The sequence below is a fragment of the Anguilla rostrata genome, chromosome 11 (assembly GCF_018555375.3).
Source record: "Anguilla rostrata isolate EN2019 chromosome 11, ASM1855537v3, whole genome shotgun sequence".
Taxonomy (NCBI): Eukaryota; Metazoa; Chordata; class Actinopteri; order Anguilliformes; family Anguillidae; genus Anguilla; species Anguilla rostrata.
The window spans coordinates 37,057,103-37,075,275 of record NC_057943.1 but is presented as its reverse complement, the minus strand read 5'-3'; the positions used below and the strand labels follow the sequence as shown (position 1 = coordinate 37,075,275).

At 48.6% G+C, this 18,173-nt stretch overlaps 1 protein-coding gene across 7 annotated transcripts in view; it reads left to right on the top strand.

Annotated features, from left to right (window-relative positions):
- Window positions 1-14,464, top strand: part of LOC135234830 (IQ motif and SEC7 domain-containing protein 1-like) — a 64,654-nt gene extending 50,190 nt beyond the window's left edge. For 3 of the 7 annotated variants that reach the window (XM_064299806.1, XM_064299803.1, XM_064299811.1), the window contains 9 exons: window positions 1,131-1,297; window positions 1,787-1,926; window positions 2,450-2,575; window positions 2,869-2,968; window positions 4,936-5,066; window positions 5,425-5,455; window positions 6,737-6,925; window positions 9,993-10,042; window positions 10,989-14,464. In XM_064299806.1, coding sequence (XP_064155876.1) covers window positions 1,131-1,297; window positions 1,787-1,926; window positions 2,450-2,575; window positions 2,869-2,968; window positions 4,936-5,066; window positions 5,425-5,455; window positions 6,737-6,925; window positions 9,993-10,042; window positions 10,989-12,158 — 2,104 coding nt within the window. In that variant the 3' untranslated portion in view covers window positions 12,159-14,464. Of the gene's footprint in view, window positions 1-1,130; window positions 1,298-1,786; window positions 1,927-2,449; window positions 2,576-2,868; window positions 2,969-4,935; window positions 5,098-5,424; window positions 5,456-5,951; window positions 5,983-6,572; window positions 6,604-6,736; window positions 6,926-9,992; window positions 10,043-10,988 lie in introns of all 7 variants that reach the window. The other 4 variants (XM_064299810.1, XM_064299807.1, XM_064299805.1 and 1 more) reach the window with 4 other exon arrangements.
- Window positions 14,465-18,173: the final 3,709 nt, after the last annotated feature.

The following is an 18,173-nucleotide window of genomic DNA, read 5'->3' as shown; positions in this document are numbered from 1 at the left end:
AAGAACACTCCATAAGACAATGTTAATCAAACTACAAACAAGGTTCCATTTTACCATTTTGCATTTCATTCATAAGTGTTTTGGATGTAAAGGTGCACAGTAAATACATACGCTACATTTCCAAATGTATGTGGACACCTGAACATCACACCACGCTCTACTCAGTGTTGCCAGTAAGGACAGGTGATTTTTACGCGCTACACGCTTCAGCACTCAGCAGTCCCGTTTCGTGAGCTTGTGCGGCCCACCACTTTGTGGCTGAGCTGTTGCTGCTCCTAGACGTTTCCACTTCACTATAACAGCACTTACAGTTGACCGGGGCAGCTCAAGCAGGGCAGAAATTTTATGAACTGACTTGTTGGAAAGGTGGCATCCTATGACAGTGCCACGTTTAATGTCACTGAGCTCTTCAGTATGACCCAATCTACTACCAATGTTTGTGTCTGGAGATTGCATGGCTGTATGCTTGATTGTATGCACCTGTTAGCAGTGGGTGTGGCTGAAATAGCCAAAACCACAAATTAGAAGGGGTGTCCACATACTTTTGCAAATGTAGCGTACATGAACACGTATCATGTATGTAATATATGGACATTATTTTTCCCCTGCTTCAAGGTTCAAGGATATCTTTATTGTCCCACTAGGGGAAATTTGTTTTGCAGCCAGGTTCATATGAAGACAGAATACAAAAGGACAACATCAACACAATAAAATCACTGAGCTAGTGCAGGGAAATGGAAATTCATACCAAGTAAAAATGTGTGCAAGTGTGCAAGTGTGCATATGTACAGGGGGTAGTGCTGCTGCTTTCACCAGCGTGTCCTTAACCAAATGTCCATGTCACGGTTTCGTCTCAGATTGCTCAGCCATGTCCCTAAGTGGCAGCCTTGAGACGATGTAGGCAAAACGCTGCCCTGAAGTAAGACTCCAATATTTGGCAGCAAAATCAAATTATAAAAAAGGGAAGAAATGTGTCATTTTGATTTTTAAGACCTAAATATGTCAGCGTAAACAAAACTGTTTTTTTGTTCCTCGTCATACTTGTCAGTGACCATGGGGAAGGTTTGACAGATATATAAGGCACTGTTCCAGGTTCAGTCCAGTCCTCTGTCTCTCTCCCTGGGCCCCAGTCAGCGGTACTGTGTGTGCAACCCGGTGCTGGTCCGACAGTTCCAGAACCCGGACACCATCTTCATCCTGGCCTTCGCCATCATCCTCCTCAACACGGACATGTACAGCCCCAACGTCAAGGCTGAGAGGAAGATGAAGCTCGAAGACTTCATCAAGAACCTGAGAGGTACCGCAGGGCGCTGGGCGTTCCTGTCTCATGCCCTCTCCCTCTCTCTCTCCTGACCTTCACATGTGACCTTATCTCTTCTCTTCCGAAGCCCTGCTGGGTGTTCCGCCCTGTTCCTCTTATCTCCCGCAGTTCCATCTCTCTTCTCATCTCTTCCTTCCTCTCTCCTTTCTCTCCCGTGTTCTTCTCATCTCTCACTTCCTCTCTCTTTTCTCTCCCGTGTTCTTCTCATCTCTCCCTTCCTCTCTCTTTTCTCTCCCGTGTTCTTCTCATCTCTCCCTTCCTCTCTCTTTTCTCTCCTGTGTTCTTCTCATCTCTCCCTTCCTCTCTCTTTTCTCTCCCGTGTTCTTTTGCTCACTCGTTTCTCTCTTCTCTCTCTCCACTCACTCGTTTCTCTCCTCTCTCCCTCCACTCACTCGTTTCTCTCCTCTCTCCCTCCGCTCACTCGTTTGTCCGGGCGTGTGTTTCCCCCCCCCCCCCCCCAAACAGGAGTGGATAACGGTCAGGACATCCCGCGCGAGCTGCTGGTGGGGATCTACCAGCGCATCCAGAAGTGGGAGCTGCGGACCAACGATGACCACGTGTCCCAGGTGCAGGCGGTGGAGCGGGTCATCGTGGGAAAGAAACCGGTGAGCGCGCTCGCCGGCACCCTCGCGGAAAAGCTCGCGAAAAGCGACTGTAAAACAAAAACGTCTGCGCCGAAAAATATGTCTGTTTCTGTTTTTATAGTGCTCCCATTTCAAACGTACCTTAACATCAGGGTTTTGTATAAAAAACAAACCAGTTCAAACTGTAAACACTGACGTCCTTGTGACCTCTTAAAGACCTCTCCATGAACTCACTGTGACCTGTCCCTGACCTCACAATGACCACACTGCAGTGTATAATCAAAAATCATTAAATTTACCCTTGATGAGATGTTTTTTAAAATAATGGAAATGATGAAGAGAAAATAAAAAATTATCTGCAAGTAATACATTTTTCCTGCGATGGAAATGTGACATGAAATTAACCTTCTGAATTTTTATGAACATTCATCCTTTATTGATTGTAATTGTTGTTTTATAGAAAGGGGTATTTTCATAATTGTTTTTTTTTTTTACCTCAGTGTGACCTTAGTGTGACCTCTCTGTGACCTTTGCGTCTGTGCAGGTGCTGTCCTTGCCGCACCGCAGGTTGGTGTGCTGCTGCCAGCTGTATGAGGTGCCCGACCCCAGCCGACCCCAGAGGAGTGGGGTGCACCAGAGGGAGGTGTTCCTCTTCAACGACCTGCTGGTGGTGAGCTGAACCGCAGCACCCCTGCAGTGCGCTGTGTGCTTCGCATCGCAACACACACACACACACACACACACACACACGCACGCACACACACACGCGAAACACACACACACACACACACACACACACGCACGCACACACACACGCAAAACACACACACTCACACACACGCACGCACACACACACACACGCGAACACGCACACACGCACTCACACACACACACTGTACGCCGATGCACTGCAACCTGTGCACCACTGCATCATGCTCTCTCTCGCTCTCTCTCTGTTTCTAGGTAACCAAAATCTTCCAGAAGAAGAAGAACTCAGTGACCTATAGCTTCCGACAGTCGTTTCCTCTGGTGGAGATGCAGGTTCACATGTTCCAGAACTCCTGTAAGAATCACTCTCTCTCCACCATAAGTCCCTCTGCCTCTCTCTCTCCACTTCTCTGTCTCTCTGTCTTTATGTACATTTCTCAGCATTTCCGTTCATATATCTTTGATGTACAAGAACCTGAAGTAACAGTGAATAAATAGCCTTGAAAAATGCTATGTTCTTTGCTTTCAGCATAGCCTTCGCTTGCAGACCTCTGAATCCGTTTGTCTTGTTACTTTGCTATCAGACGGAATAGAACTGCTCATATTCCTGGCAGAAACTGCCGATTCACAAAATAGTAGGATTCATGTATTTTGGGAGAGCAGGTGGCATTTCCAATCATAACATAAACTTGGTGGTCCTCGAAACGGCCATCGAACCACCATCAGAACCTTATCCATAGCTACGTACAAAAGCTAAATGTGTCACCTTCAAATGAGTGTTTTCGAACACATTTTATGGATGGCTTTCATTACGTGGCTCAAAAAGAAAAGATTCAAAGTTTTAAAAAATATGGTGAATCTGTGTTGTTGCTGTGCCTGGTCTGAAAGGCCTAGTTCTTCCACAGGCATTGTATCATATAGATTAAAGTCTGTAACAAGTACTACTTCCAGGAAAACATGCTAAATTTGCTATTATTGTTGTTTGCATGTCAAGGCTGGCATTTTCTTGAGTAGCATGTGTGTTGAGTGGCGTATAAACTGTAGGTTAAATATAAGGCACTGAGGGGGGTATTCATAAAAAAATGTCAGCTTTCCTGTCTGCTAAAATCTGTGCGACAGTAGTTCTTAGGGATTCATAACGGTGGCTCCAATTGATCAGAGTCTGCAAATTATTTCCATTTTCTTCACAGTACATTAGCGCGCAGGCTAAAATGTACCTGTGTTTAAAAGAGGCCATTGAATTAAACCAGCGTAATTGCTGCTGATGATTTGTAACAGCAATTTAGTAAGGAAAGGTAGATAATGTGCCGCTTGCCGCTAGGCTTCACAGGAAAATGGACACAGACAACTGCCTTTTTTTAAAGGGTTGTCAATGAAAGGAAAATTCTCTGGAACTTGTGTTTTTAGAGAGAAGGCATTAGCGATCTCGTCCACAGCAGTTGAGAAATATGTGCAGCAGAGACTCTGTAGAGATGTGTACTGCGTCAAGTTAATTTCAGACCACAGTTTTAGTTTCATAATGGCTCACTGTAAATAAAAACCCTGCGTAGATATTTAGGCAGTGTGAAACTGATAAAACACCCAGCCATTCTATGAACCACATTTCAAACCACATTTCAATTAGAGTTCTCATTTTCAGTGATTAAAGAAAAAGTGTTCTCCCCAACACCATTCAGTTATATAAAAGTAAAGTGATTCATATGGTAGTATAGTACTGATGATACATAGTAGAAGTTTGTATGTTTGTAGGCACATCTAAATGTGTGTGTGTGTTAGACAGGAACGTGTGTTTGTAGTCTTGCGAATATCTGCGTGTCTATGTGATTGCGTATTTGTGTGCATGTATTTGTGTTTCTGTGGATGCGTATGTGCATATTTTTCAATGAATGTGGTGTGCAGCATGGTTGCTGAGCATGTTCGTGCGATCGACCAGCAGAGGCCGCTAGAGAGCAGTGAAAAGCGGACCCCTGTCTGACTGAACCATCCCACACCATCCCTCCCCTACATCGATAATGGCGCATTGCCCTATGGGGCTACCAGCCGCTGTCGGCGCTGGCGCAGTGCAGATTCGGTCCAAGCCCGTGGAGCTCATCCGTGCACCTCGGTGCGGCGCCTTAACCGAACGAGCCACCCAGCAGCCCCTCATGTGCGTGTACATGCGTGTGCTGGCCTTATGCACATGCGCACGCGTGTTAGCAGAAGCGTGTGGGCTGAACTGCGTGTAAATAACGTGTGCGTGCGTGTTAGCAGGAGCATGCGTGTAAATAACGTGTGCATGCGTGTTAGCAGGAGTGTGTGTGTAAATAACGGCCTGTCCCGCAGACTACCCCCACGGCGTGCGGCTGACGTCGGCCGTCCCCGGCGGGGAGAGGAAGGTGCTGATCGTGTTCAACGCCCCGAGCCAGCAGGACCGCACCCGCTTCACCAGCGACCTGCGGGAGAGCGTGGCCGAGGTGCAGGAGATGGAGAAGTACAGGGTGGAGTGTAAGTGCTGGGCTTATACCGGGAGGGAGGGGCGGAAGTGTAGGAGATGGAGAAGTACCGGGTGGAGTGTAAGTGCTGGGCTTATACCGGGAGGGAGGGGCGGAGGTGTAGGAGATGGAGAAGTACCGGGTGGAGTATAAGTGCTGTGTGGAGGTGTAGGAGATGGAGAAGTACCGGGTGGAGTGTAAGTGCTGTGTGGAGGTGCAGGGGATGGAGAAGTACCGGGTGGAGTGTAAGTGCTGGGTGGAGGTGCAGGAGATGGAGAAGTACCGGGTGGAGGTGCAGGCGATGGAGAAGTACTGGGTGGAGTGTAAGTGCTGGGTGGAGGTGCAGGAGATGGAGAAGTACCGGGTGGAGTGTAAGTGCTGGGTGGAGGTGCAGGAGATGGAGAAGTACCGGGTGGAGTGTAAGTGCTGGGTGGAGGTGCAGGGGATGGAGAAGTACCGGGTGGAGTGTAAGTGCTGGGTGGAGGTGCAGGGGATGGAGAAGTACCGGGTGGAGTGTAAGTGCTGGGTGGAGGTGCAGGAGATGGAGAAGTACCGGGTGGAGTGTAAGTGCTGGGTGGAGGTGCAGGGGATGGAGAAGTCCTGGGTGGAGTGTAAGTGCTTGGTGGAGGTGCAGGGGATGGAGAAGTACCGGGTGGAGTGTAAGTGCTGGGTGGAGGTGCAGGGGATGGAGAACTACCGGGTGGAGTGTAAGTGCTGGGTGGAGGTGCAGGGGATGGAGAAGTACCGGGTGGAGTGTAAGTGCTGGGTGGAGGTTGCAGGGGATGGAGAAGTACCGGGTGAGTGTAAATGCTGGGTGAGGTGCAGGGGATGGAGAAGTACCGGGTGGAGTGTAAGTGCTGGATGTAGGTGCAGGAGATGGAGAAGTACCGGGTGGAGTGTAAGTGCTGGGTGGAGGTGCAGGGGATGGAGAAGTACCGGGTGGAGTGTAAGTGCTGGGTGGAGGTGCAGGGGATGGAGAAGTACCGGGTGGAGTGTAAGTGCTGGGTGGAGGTGCAGGAGATGGAGAAGTACCGGGTGGAGTGTAAGTGCTGGGTGGAGGTGCAGGGATGGAGAAGTCGGGTGGAGTGTAAGTGCTTGGTGGAGGTGCAGGGGATGGAGAAGTACCGGGTGGAGTGTAAGTGCTGGGTGGAGGTGCAGGGGATGGAGAACTACCGGGTGGAGTGTAAGTGCTGGGTGGAGGTGCAGGGGATGGAGAAGTACCGGGTGGAGTGTAAGTGCTGGGTGGAGGTGCAGGGGATGGAGAAGTACCGGGTGGAGTGTAAATGCTGGGTGGAGGTGCAGGGGATGGAGAAGTACCGGGTGGAGTGTAAGTGCTGGATGTAGGTGCAGGAGATGGAGAAATACCGGGTGGAGTGTAAGTGCTGGGTGGAGGTGCAGGGGTTGGAGAAGTACCAGGTGGAGTGTAAGTGCTGGGTGGAGGTGCAGGAGATGGAGAAGTACCGGGTGGAGTGTAAGTGCTGGGTGGAGGTGCAGGAGATGGAGAAGTACCGGGTGGAGTGTAAATGCTAGGTGGAGGTGCAGGGGATGGAGAAGTACCGGGTGGAGTGTAAGTGCGGGGCTTATAATGGGAGGGAGGGGCAGAGATGAGGGTGTATCTCAATGCTAATATTCCCCTCTAATATCCCCCCCAGCTGAACTGGAGAAGCAGAAGGGAGTGATGAGACCTGGCCTCCTGAGTGGAGGGGTAGGAGGAGGTGGGGTGAAGACGGAAGCAGTGAATGGCATTCTGGGAAGGCCCAGTCTGGATGACACCTACACCACTGGAGAAGGACTAAAACGTACTGCACTGAGCTCGTCCCTGAGGGACCTCACAGAGACAGGTACACACACACACACACACACATATACCTCACAGAGACAGGTACACACACACCCATACCTCACATAGACAGGTACACACACACACACAAATATACCTCACAGAGACAGGTACACACACACACACATATATCTCACAGAGACAGGCACACACACACTCATATACCTCACAGAGACAGATACATACACACTTATGTACATAACTGAATGTATGTGCCTATGCATGTGTCTTTGTGGGTGCATGCGTGTTTCAGAGTGTATGTGTTGGCATGTGTCTGTCTGTATGTTCTGCTCAAGCACACCAAATGGTAAACGGGTCTGAGCAGTGAAGGATTTCTGATTAAAAGTGGCTGCTGTGGCATTGCTATGTGGTGTATGAGTTGGTTGCTTAAGTATCACTTGATAGATGGTTGCTAGGGGCATCACTAGGTGATTGCTAGGGTGTTGCTAGGTAATTACAGGGGGTCGCTAGGTGCTAATATGTTGCTAGGTGCTTAGGTGATTACAAGTGTGGTTGCTAGGGCATTGCTAGCTGGTTGCTAGCCCTTGTGCCAGTAGCTGCGAAAAAAGCAGTTTATTTTTTCTAGCAAATACTGGTCAATTTCAGATTAGAACGCAGGGCTATATTACATTTACATTTACATTACAGGCATTTAGCAGACGCTCTTATCCAGAGTGACATACAACAAGTGCATCAGTTCAAAGTGCAGAGGTGCAGAAAAACACACTAGAGTGAAGTAAAGATCGTAGTGCCAGAAGTGACCACATAGATCAGGACTCCAACCCTGTAGGGTAACCTGTTGAGAAAATAAACAAAACAATCCTGCCAAGTACAAAACTAGCACTGAAATCACATTTGCCTAATCAGAATCAAACAAAACAAGCCTGCCAAATACAAAACTAACGAGATCGCATTAGCCTAACTAGGTACATTGAGGTAAATAGAGTAGAGCTAAACTAGAGGCTAGGGAGGGGTGGGGAGAGGTGCAGCCTGAAGAGATGAGTCTTTAGTCTGCGCTTGAAGGTAGTCAGATTCTCTGCTGTTATGACCGCCACGGGAAGGTCATTCCACCAGTGAGGGGCCAGGACAGACAGCAGACGCGAACGGGAAGTACAGACATGAAGAGGGGGAGGTGCCAAGTGTCCAGAGGTGGCAGAACGGAGAGGTCTGGCTGGTGTGTAGGGTCTGATGATCCTCTGGATGTATCCTGGTCCTGACCCCTTAGCCACCTGGTATGTAAGCACCAAAGTCTTAAATTTGATGCAAGCCATAACAGGCAGCCAGTGGAGGTCAGTGAGCAGGGGGGTGACATGGGAATATCTGGGGAGGTTGTAGACCAGACGAGCTGCAACATTCTGGATGAGCTGCAGGGGTCTGATGGCGGATGCTGGCAGACCAGCCAGCAGTGAGTTTCAGTAGTCCAGGCGGGACAGGACCATCAATTGAACCAGGAGCTGGGTTGCGTAGGTGGATGTTGAAGTCTCCCTGGAGGATCAGTGGGGCGCCATCCTCTGGGAAGAAGCTGAGCAGGGTGTCGAGCTCATCGAGGAAGTTTCCCAGGGGCCCTGGAGGATGATAGATAACAACAATATACAAGTTAACAGGATAAGTGATTGAGACAGAGTGGTAGGTGAGAGAGGGGGAGAACAGAGAATTTCCAGGAGGGAGAGATCAGCAAACCTGTGCCCCCACCACGGCCAGACAGGCGGTGGGTGTGAGAGAAGGAGAAGGAGGAGGAGTGGGCTGCAGGGGTTGCAGTGTTGCCTGGTGTGATCCAGGTCTCGGTGAGGGCAGGGAAATGTAGAGAGAGGAGGGACGCATAGGCCGAAATGAAGTCAGCCTTCCGCGTAGCAGACTGGCAGTTCCATAGCCTTCCTGCGACCGTGAAGTTGTCACAGGGGGTCAGTGAGGGATAGCGAAGGTTGGAGAGGTTCCGGCGCCGTGGGGGGCCTCGCCTGCGGAAGCGCGTTCTGTAGGGGAGAGAACAGGTTGGGTTGGGGTTGAGACACACAGCAGAGCAGTGAGGACAGGGAGTAGTGAGAGGAAGGGTGATGGCAGAAGGATACAGATGCACTAACACTAACTGGGAGGGAGTGACGCTAGCGTCGCTCCAAGCGAGACTACAAGCGCTGCCAATTACCAAATGAATAGCAGCTGATGACTGAGCAATTACCCGCAAGCCAAGCGAAACTAACTAGCTCCACACAATACCTGCCTAAACAGTTAAAGCAAATGACTAATAAAATACTACACAAACACCAAAACTAATGCTGGGCAAAACAAAACAGGTAGAAGTACAGGTAACAGTCCAATCTAGCTACACTACTGGCAAAAAACAGATATTTAGCCCGGTCTAGGAGAACTTCTGTGGGTCCTGCACAGCTGAAACCAATTGCACTTTCTAACTAACTAACGCCAAACAGTTCTAATATAGCTTAGCTCCAAGCTCCACTACCATATCATAACTAAGGTAAAAAAGCAAATGAACCGGACTCATAGTGCCAAGTGTGATGAACCGGACTCACATGCCCTTTAAAGTGCACAAAAGCGTACGCAAAAATGATTTGGACAAGAGGTTTACCGAGCCTTGAGAGGCGGTGAGAAGACTGTTCATAGCATCCTGCTGGCTCTACGTGTGTGTGTCTTTATGGGTGTGTGTGGTGTGTGTGCAGGTACGGTATGTGCATGTGTGTGTCTTTATGGGTGCATGTGGTGTGTGTGCAGGTACGGTATGTGCATGTGTGTGTCTTTATGGGTGTGTGTGGTGTGTGTGCAGGTACGGTATGTGCATGTGTGTGTCTTTATGGGTGCATGTGGTGTGTGTGCAGGTACGGTATGTGCATGTGTGGTCTTTATGGGTGTGTGTGTGTGTTGCAGGTACGGTATGTGCATGTGTGTGTCTTTATGGGTGTGTGTGGTGTGTGTGCAGGTACGGTATGTGCATGTGTGTGTCTTTATGGGTGTGTGTGGTGTGTGTGCAGGTACGGTATGTGCATGTGCGTGTCTTTGCGTGTGCATGTGTATATGTGAGACGTGTGTCTAACTGGGCTGGTTCTGGTTTGGTTCAGGAAAACGGGGTCGCAGAAACAGCGTTGGATCCTTGGATAGCACCATTGAAGTAAGTCTTGGAGACCCCAAAACATATGAATACTACCCTGGGTGTGGGGTCTCATTTCTGGACATGTTGGTGGATATATTTATTTATTAACAACACTAGAAGCTGCTCATGACTCACTGACACCATGTCTTTTCTGGAAAGAACCATTCCTAGCTTTCATTGAACTGTTTGGCCTATGTATCCTTCAAATAATTTTCTTGGTTAACTCTTTGAAGAGCAGGTTTTTTGGAAAACCTACTCTTCAAAGAGTAATGGTAAGTTAGTGTTAATTCAAGTTTTTGATTGCACTGTCAGTGCAAATTAGACTGGAACAGTGGCATTTTCTCTTGTAACACAACTGATTTAAGCCACATCTACTTTTGGTTTTTTATCCGAATACAGATACAGATCGGTTTTTTGTTTGAACAGATACAGATTCAGATAGCATCTCTGTCATCCCTAGTTCTTACAACACCTTTCTTTCTTCTTGATATTTTTACGTTTGTATTTATGCCTGTGAGTTTGGGTAAATCACTTTGTGTGTGTGTGTTTATCTCTAGATAAAGTATGTATGACAAATGTGGTTAAACTATACTCATTTTATGTCATATGCTGTTTGATTATTGAAAATTTAAAACACTTATGTAATATATCCTACAATTTGAACTTTTTAAAAAAAAATATGGGCTGATTTTGTATTGCCATATATGGTAGACATGAGCAATGTCACAGTGTGAGGATGCAAGCAGTGATGCACTTGTATGAGTCATAGTACACCTGCCAATCCCACCGCATGGTTCCTATGGGAACAGTTGGTTTGGCGCCCCCTGTGTGCCAGATGGCGGTACAGCTGGTTTCTGGCTCGGGGTTGTGGTGATTTGGGCAGTGAGCGCCAGGAGATGGCGATGTGTGAATGAGACGCGTTTGAGGTGTGCTGACGCTCTCCCCTCCTCTCTGCGCATTACAGGGATCCATCATTAGCAGCCCCCGGCCTCACCAGCGCCTCCCCATGGCGGGAGTGGTGTCTGGCGCTTATGGTGCTGAAGACTTCCGGCCTCACCGCCCCATCCTGAGCCCCGGAGTGGGGGTGGGGGGTGGGCCGGGGCAACAGCACAGCCCTGCGGGGCCAGCAGGAGGGGGCGGGGGAGGGGTCGGGGGTGGGGCAGTCTGCAGTGGAGAGAGGGGGGGGGCGGGGAGTGGGGGGGGGACTGGATCCTTCCTGGGGTCTCTGTTCGGCACCAAACGGTCAAAACCGCCAGGACCTCTTATCCCCCCAGGGCCACCTTACCCCGCCCCTGTCCCGCCTCCCACCACCGGAGGGCCACCCCCTCACTCCCCCTCCTCTCTGAGCCAATCAGAGGGAGGCGTGCCTTCCAAGATCCAGGCCTTGCACGCACAGTACTGTCACGCCAGTGGCGTCCAGGCCCCGCCCCCTTACCACCACCATCATCGCTACCACGTCCAGACCGTGCCCCCCCCAAACCACGCTTCGCCTACACCGCCACCCACCCACCACACGCTGCACAGAGGCTCTCTGCCTCGGCGCCCGCCGCCCGTCCCCACCCACGCCCAGCTGTCCCAGCTCCCCCCGCACGCTTTGCAGGGTCGCTACGGCAACATGGCGCATGGCATGGGCTGCCCGCCGCCTCTCTCCCCCGTCTCCCCACATCCTCTCTACCACACCCAGCCCACACATTCGGCCCGGGGCGGCCCCGCCAACAAGCTGCCCCTCACACAAGCTCTCTCCCACCCCGGCCACACCCACCCCTCCTACACCCACCCCGGCCACGCCCACACGCCCCACCCTTCCTCCTCCCACACCGGGCACCCGCCTCACTTCGTCTTCAACACGCCCCTGATGCCTTCCGCCCGCCACCTGCCCCAAGGCAACCAGTATCTGCCCCAATACCCGCCGCTCTCCTCTATCCCCCCTCCCCCCCCCCACTCCCCTTTACCCCCCCCTTCCACCCCCCTTACCCCTCTTACACCTCTGTCCCCTCACGTCCCCCAGCACCCGGGGCAGGTACAGCAGGGAGGGGCGCAGGGAGGGCAGGGGGGCGGGGGAGGGGCAGGGGCCACCGGCACCGGAGGCAGCGGCAAATCCAAGTCTATCAACCGCATCAGTACGGTGGTCTGAGAGGGTGGGGCCGCAGGGGCCGGGGGGCGGGGCTGCGGGGGAGGGCGAGGAGGGGCAGGGGCAGACCTCGCAGAAAGAAGCGCAGCTCTCTCAAGCTGTGTTACTTTCACATCCGTTTCCCACACAGGAAGAAAAAGTTCTGAGACATAGACACACACACACACACACACACACACATACACACAGAACACATACATGCATGAATCCAAGCACCCACACATGCACAGACTCACGCTCGAGCGCACACACACATAGAAACAAACAGTCTCACAGTGTGGATGAATCTGCCAGGGACCCTGTCATACAGTACTGTGCAAACACCTAATGGGGGTAGAGAGAGTCTTTCAGAGACTGGAGGTGAGAGGGGAAGCAGGTGAACAGTGTTGTTTCGGCTGGTTTTACATCATAATAGGGCTCGCATGGATCATACCGTTTCCAGGGGAACACAGTGTGGCAGTGATTTAGGAGTGAGAGATTCACAGTAGGAGCTGACTCGCAATTTAAATTTATCCCGAAGATACAGAAAAACTGCTCAGGTGATGACAGGGAAATTACGCCTTCTGGGAATGAATCAGCTGAAAGGAGTTTTGTGGCTGTTGTCTGGAAGACACTTCCAGCAGGAGCAGTCAGTGTGGCAAACAAGCGTGTCACTGAGAGACGACAGATTTTATTGAATTTGAAAAGGAAATTTTGAGTTTGTGCATCAGCCAGGCTCGTACTGACAACACTCACAATTACTGATATCACTCAGACTGACTGATTTCAACGGATTTAGTGTGACTCCAAGTGAGGCACAGAAGCAGGCATACTGACAAGCAAACATAACCTAACACATACACAAACTCACAGACACACACAGACTCACAGACACACACACAGACTCACAGACACACACAGACTCACAGACATACACACAAACTCACAGACAGACTCACAGACACCCACAAACTCACAGACACACACAGACTCACAGACATACACAAACTCGCTGACAGACTCACAGACTCACACAAACTCAAAGACACACACACAAACTCACACACACACAAGCTCGCAGACACACTCACAGACACACACACACTCACAGACACACGCAGACACAGACGCAGTTGCACTCGGGCAGGTTCGCAGACGTGGTTACTCACTAATCCCCAGTCCGCAGTCACGCGCGCTGCTGCTCGATTCTGTCCTCTACAGGAAGGCCGGACTCCTCCGTCCGGGGCGAGAGAGAGCGCAGACTCACGGCGGATCGGCTCCGGACAGAGCCGAGGGGGCCTGAGCGAGCGTCGCGTGCGGGCGGAGCGCGATTTAATCAGCGCGCTGGGGCCTCGGGAGCGCAGCGCAGCGCTCCGCCGCCCCGCAATAATCCGGCCGCGGCGCATCTCACCCCCCCCCGGTCCGCGGGTGACGTGCGCGAAGGCCACGCCCCTTCTCTCCGCGCCGAAGTCGCTCTTGATGGATGGCAGTTGCGAGGACCGTACGGACTCCCAGAAACCGAACGCTCGCTCGACACCGGAGCTCGTCGCGGGTCCGATCCGAGACGGCGGACCCTGTGCAGTCAGCACTGCACACCAGCGGACTTTCTGCACTTTTATTCCACTCCAAGGACAAAGTTACACGCGTACTACGCCACTGCTTTTACAGTTTGTGGAGCATTCAATGTTATTATTGTATCAGCTGTAAACTTATAAAACATATAACTGGCCTCAAACGCTCTCTCTCTCTCTCTCTTTCTCTCTATTCGACTCTTATTTCTCATTCTTTCTCTTTCCTCTCTCGCTGTACCTCTCTGTTTCTCTTTCTCTCGCTCTCTCTTCATCCTCCTTGTTTAAAACTGAACGGGTTCAAGCGGTTCAGACTCAGGGAGGCTGTGTAAATATGTGTTACTAACATTCCTATGTACAGGTCCAGTAATCCCAGCCAAGATAACGGCTATGGGGCTTAGAAATGTGTTTGTACGGGAAGACGGATGAGGTGTAGAAGAGCGCGGGACCATCGCAGCTGCTACTATAGGTCTGATGTGTTTTCTGTGCCAGGGGTTTTACATGATATCTATAATTATTGTTACTAATAATATTTTTTGCAAACTTGAGTCTATTTTTGCTGGTATATGAGTGTTACATTGATAATTCATATTATGAATATGTTCTATTGAGCAGATCTTACTTTTTTCTAATGGTTGTGAGCCAGAGCAAGGCAAATAGCATTAGGTATGTTCTAAACAGCATATGAATATGTTATAAATACCCTGTAAATTTACATGAGAGCCTGACGTTGTGGTTGGGAATTATATGGTTTTATTATGATTATTACTACTCTCATCATTATTACAACAGTATTATTAGTGAAACGTCTATTATTAATATTAATATTCATGTTCTCTACTGTCCTGTGTCGTCTTGGTGTGAGGATGTGTGTGTGAGGATGTGTGTGCATGCACGTACATGTGTGTGCACAGAGTTGTAAATCTCAGGGTCATTGATTTGAGACCTTTACATGGGAGAATGGAATGTGAATTGGTATTGAATAGAAATGTATCGAACCTTGAGCCATATTTTACCCTCCGGACCGTTGCGACTTGCTGATACTGTTCTCAAAAGTAAAAAATTTATACAATAACTAAGAAACAAATTCTGTATTACCTCATTAAATACTAATAATAGTATGACAGGCATTGTTTGTTGTAAGGTCACATCTGTGATTCTGTAGTACTCAAGCTTATCGGCACATCTGTGCACACACATGTACACTCGTACACGCGTACGTTTACAGCCATGCACCCGAGTGCGTGCATATGGATGCGCGCGCACACACACACACACTGCGTGTTCAAGGTCATCAGGTCGGGGCAGGCTACACACACACACCGGTGTGGAAGGGCTGATTTTAGTACAAAGTGGCTGGTCCAGTGCCTGCTCAGGTCTGTTCAGGAGCAAGCAAACACACAGGTACACCCCCACGCGTCACACACAGAAGGGTATGCAGGCACACTCTCTCGCACACACACACACACACACAGGGACACACAGGGACGCACGCGCAGTCTCTCAAAGACACGCACGCAAACCCACAGACACTCACGCACAAACATGCACTCAAGAGGGGTTTTGGGTTGTGCAGTCAGCAGAGCATCTGTTAAGCCCTGCCAACTCGAACCCCAGCTCTCTTAGCTCCGTCTGTTTCCCTGAGGCAGGGCTCTCAAACTCAAATCCTGGAGGGGTCTGCTGTGTCTGCTGGTTTTTTTAATGTGTTCCTGCACTTAGGTGCTTAGTTTAAGTCACCGATTGGCTGAAGGGTCTGCACACCTTGTTTCCACGGCCTGTATCGGCTGCCGGTTGAAAGGAAATCACAAAAACCAGCGGTGACTGCAGCCCTGCAGGACTGGAGTTTGAGACCCCTGCTCTGGGGGGTTTACTGGCCGTGACCCCCACCACCCCCCACCCCCCTTCTCGGCATTGTGCTACATGCTGTACTCAGTTAGTATTGGACGGCCTCTTGTTTACGAAGCCATAACGGGTGATTATTAACGTACATCCCTACACACACCACAGTCTCACCTGTCCCATGATTCTGAGCGCAGTACACTCCCACACCCCCATACTGTAAGCTGAGAGGGGGCGGGCAGTAAGAGAGGCTGGGCACTGATTGGGCTAGAGGTGAATTCAAATAGGGGCAGGGTCGGCTATTAAAGTGTCAAAAGCTTTGGGCTTTTCTTGTATTGGCTGTCACTGATCAGAACAGCCAGTGTCTTTCCATTGTGGCCTGTGTTGCATGTGTATCTGCACTTACTGAATGAAGCTGTACAGCCTGAATGTATATACTATCTAACAAATAATCAACATTGACTATGGAATGGACTGTACCATGTTTATGTAACCCATGGGGGGTGGGAGGGTTGGAATGATCAATTGTTTTTATTTGGATGAGGGGTTTGGGAGACTCAGTTGAAATTGTACAAAAAGTATTTGTGTGTGTCAAAGCAGTTAATAGTACTCTAAAAGAAAAAATATATATGAATTTTATTTGTATATATAAATATTATGTTTCAACTTACAAAACAGAGAAATTAAATGTGAATATTTATTGCTTCTGATATTATAAAATTCTTGCTGTGGAAAAAGCCTATGTGTTTTTAATTTTTCAAATACTGAGTTTTATTAGCTCATGGCATCCAAAATATAGCATTATTGATGGCCAGTGTTGGTTTTATGAATCAAGCAATAACCATGAATACCTTTCAGAAACTTGCTTGGAGATTGGACAACTTGGAGCTTGAGCTATATTCTGTAACCCTGTTATAGTGGTGGAGGATGCTGCTGAACGCTCTGACTAAATAAACATAGTATGTAGTCCTTACCTCTGACTAAATAAACACAGTATGGAGTCCTTACCATTCTGACTAAATAAACAGTATGTAGTCCTTATCTCTGACTAAATAAACACAGTATGTAGTTCTTACCTCACTGACTAAATAAACACAGTATGTAGTCCTTACCACTCTGACTAAATAAACACAGTATGGAGCCCTTACCATTCTGACTAAATAAACAGTATGTAGTCCTTACCTCTCTGACTAAATAAACACAGTATGTAGTTCTTACCTCACTGACTAAATAAACACAGTATGTAGTCCTTACCACTCTGACTAAATAAACACAGTATGTAGTCCTTACCTCTGACTAAATAAACACAGTATGTAGGCCTTACCGTTCTGAATAAATAAACGCAGTATGTAGTCCTTACCGTTCTGACTAAATAAAGACAGTATGCAGTCCTTACCGCTCTGCCTAAATAAACACAGTATGTCGTCCATACCGCTCTGGCTAATAAACACAGTATGTAGTCCTTACCACTCTGATTAAATAAACACAGTATGTAGTCCTTACCCCATTGCTAAATAAAACAAGTATGTCGTCCATACCGCTCTGGCTAATAAACACAGTATGTAGTCCTTACCACTCTGATTAAATAAACACAGTATGTAGTCCTTACCACTCTGCCTAAATAAACACAGTATGTCGTCCATACCGCTCTGGCTAATAAACACAGTATGTAGTCCTTACCACTCTGATTAAATAAACACAGTATGTAGTCCTTACCACTCTGACTAAATAAACACAGTATGTAGTCCTTACCTCTCTGACTGAATAAACACAGTATGTAGTCCTTACCTCTCTGACTAAATAAACACAGTATGTAGTCCTTACCTATCATCCACTCTTAATTCCTCATTGGGCCTACAACTGTACCTGTGATTTCTAATGGACTTGCAATAGAGATGTAACAATATTAAAAATGTTCCCAAGTTAGGGGTGTATAATTCTGTAAGTGATGTAAGTTCCTTCCTGTGACTGAATCTGGTTGTCTCCTGATTACTGCGTGATTATTCTGAAGCTTCTGGCAGCAGTGAACTCAGATTCAGTCCACACCTAATCTCTGCACAGGACAGCCAAACCTCCTACCGTGTAATGCTATCATGATATCTATGCTTGCTTTTTGGGAGATTCATGAGTGCACAGACTGCAGAAAGAGTGAGAAACCTATGGATCTCTTGTAGCAGTTGTCTTTGTGGTTATAGACTGGTTATCTGGCGCTCTACTGCCACCTAGTGAGTTGGAGTGTGGTAGAGCATCTATTGTTCCGAGTAGACTCCACCAATCTGGTATTTCTAACTTCACGCTTCACTTGCATGTGTATGTGAATGCACAGATTTTCCCTCCCATTTTCATGCAAATGATCACATCCACAGCCTCTCATATCAGCATGTTTTGTAGGCTTTATTAGTCATTATTTTCAAACTTTTCATCTTGAAAATATTTTCATAAAAATGTGTGACAACTACATTTTTGAACATTTAAAAATATTTATGAGATGATTAAAATGTGGTTTACTACACCTTTGGTTTTCAATGGCTGTCAATGGACACCACAGGAGGATAATATCTTCTGATATCTGTTATATTTGATATTACCTCCTTTTAAACTATAATATGCTGCAATACAGTCAACTATTGCA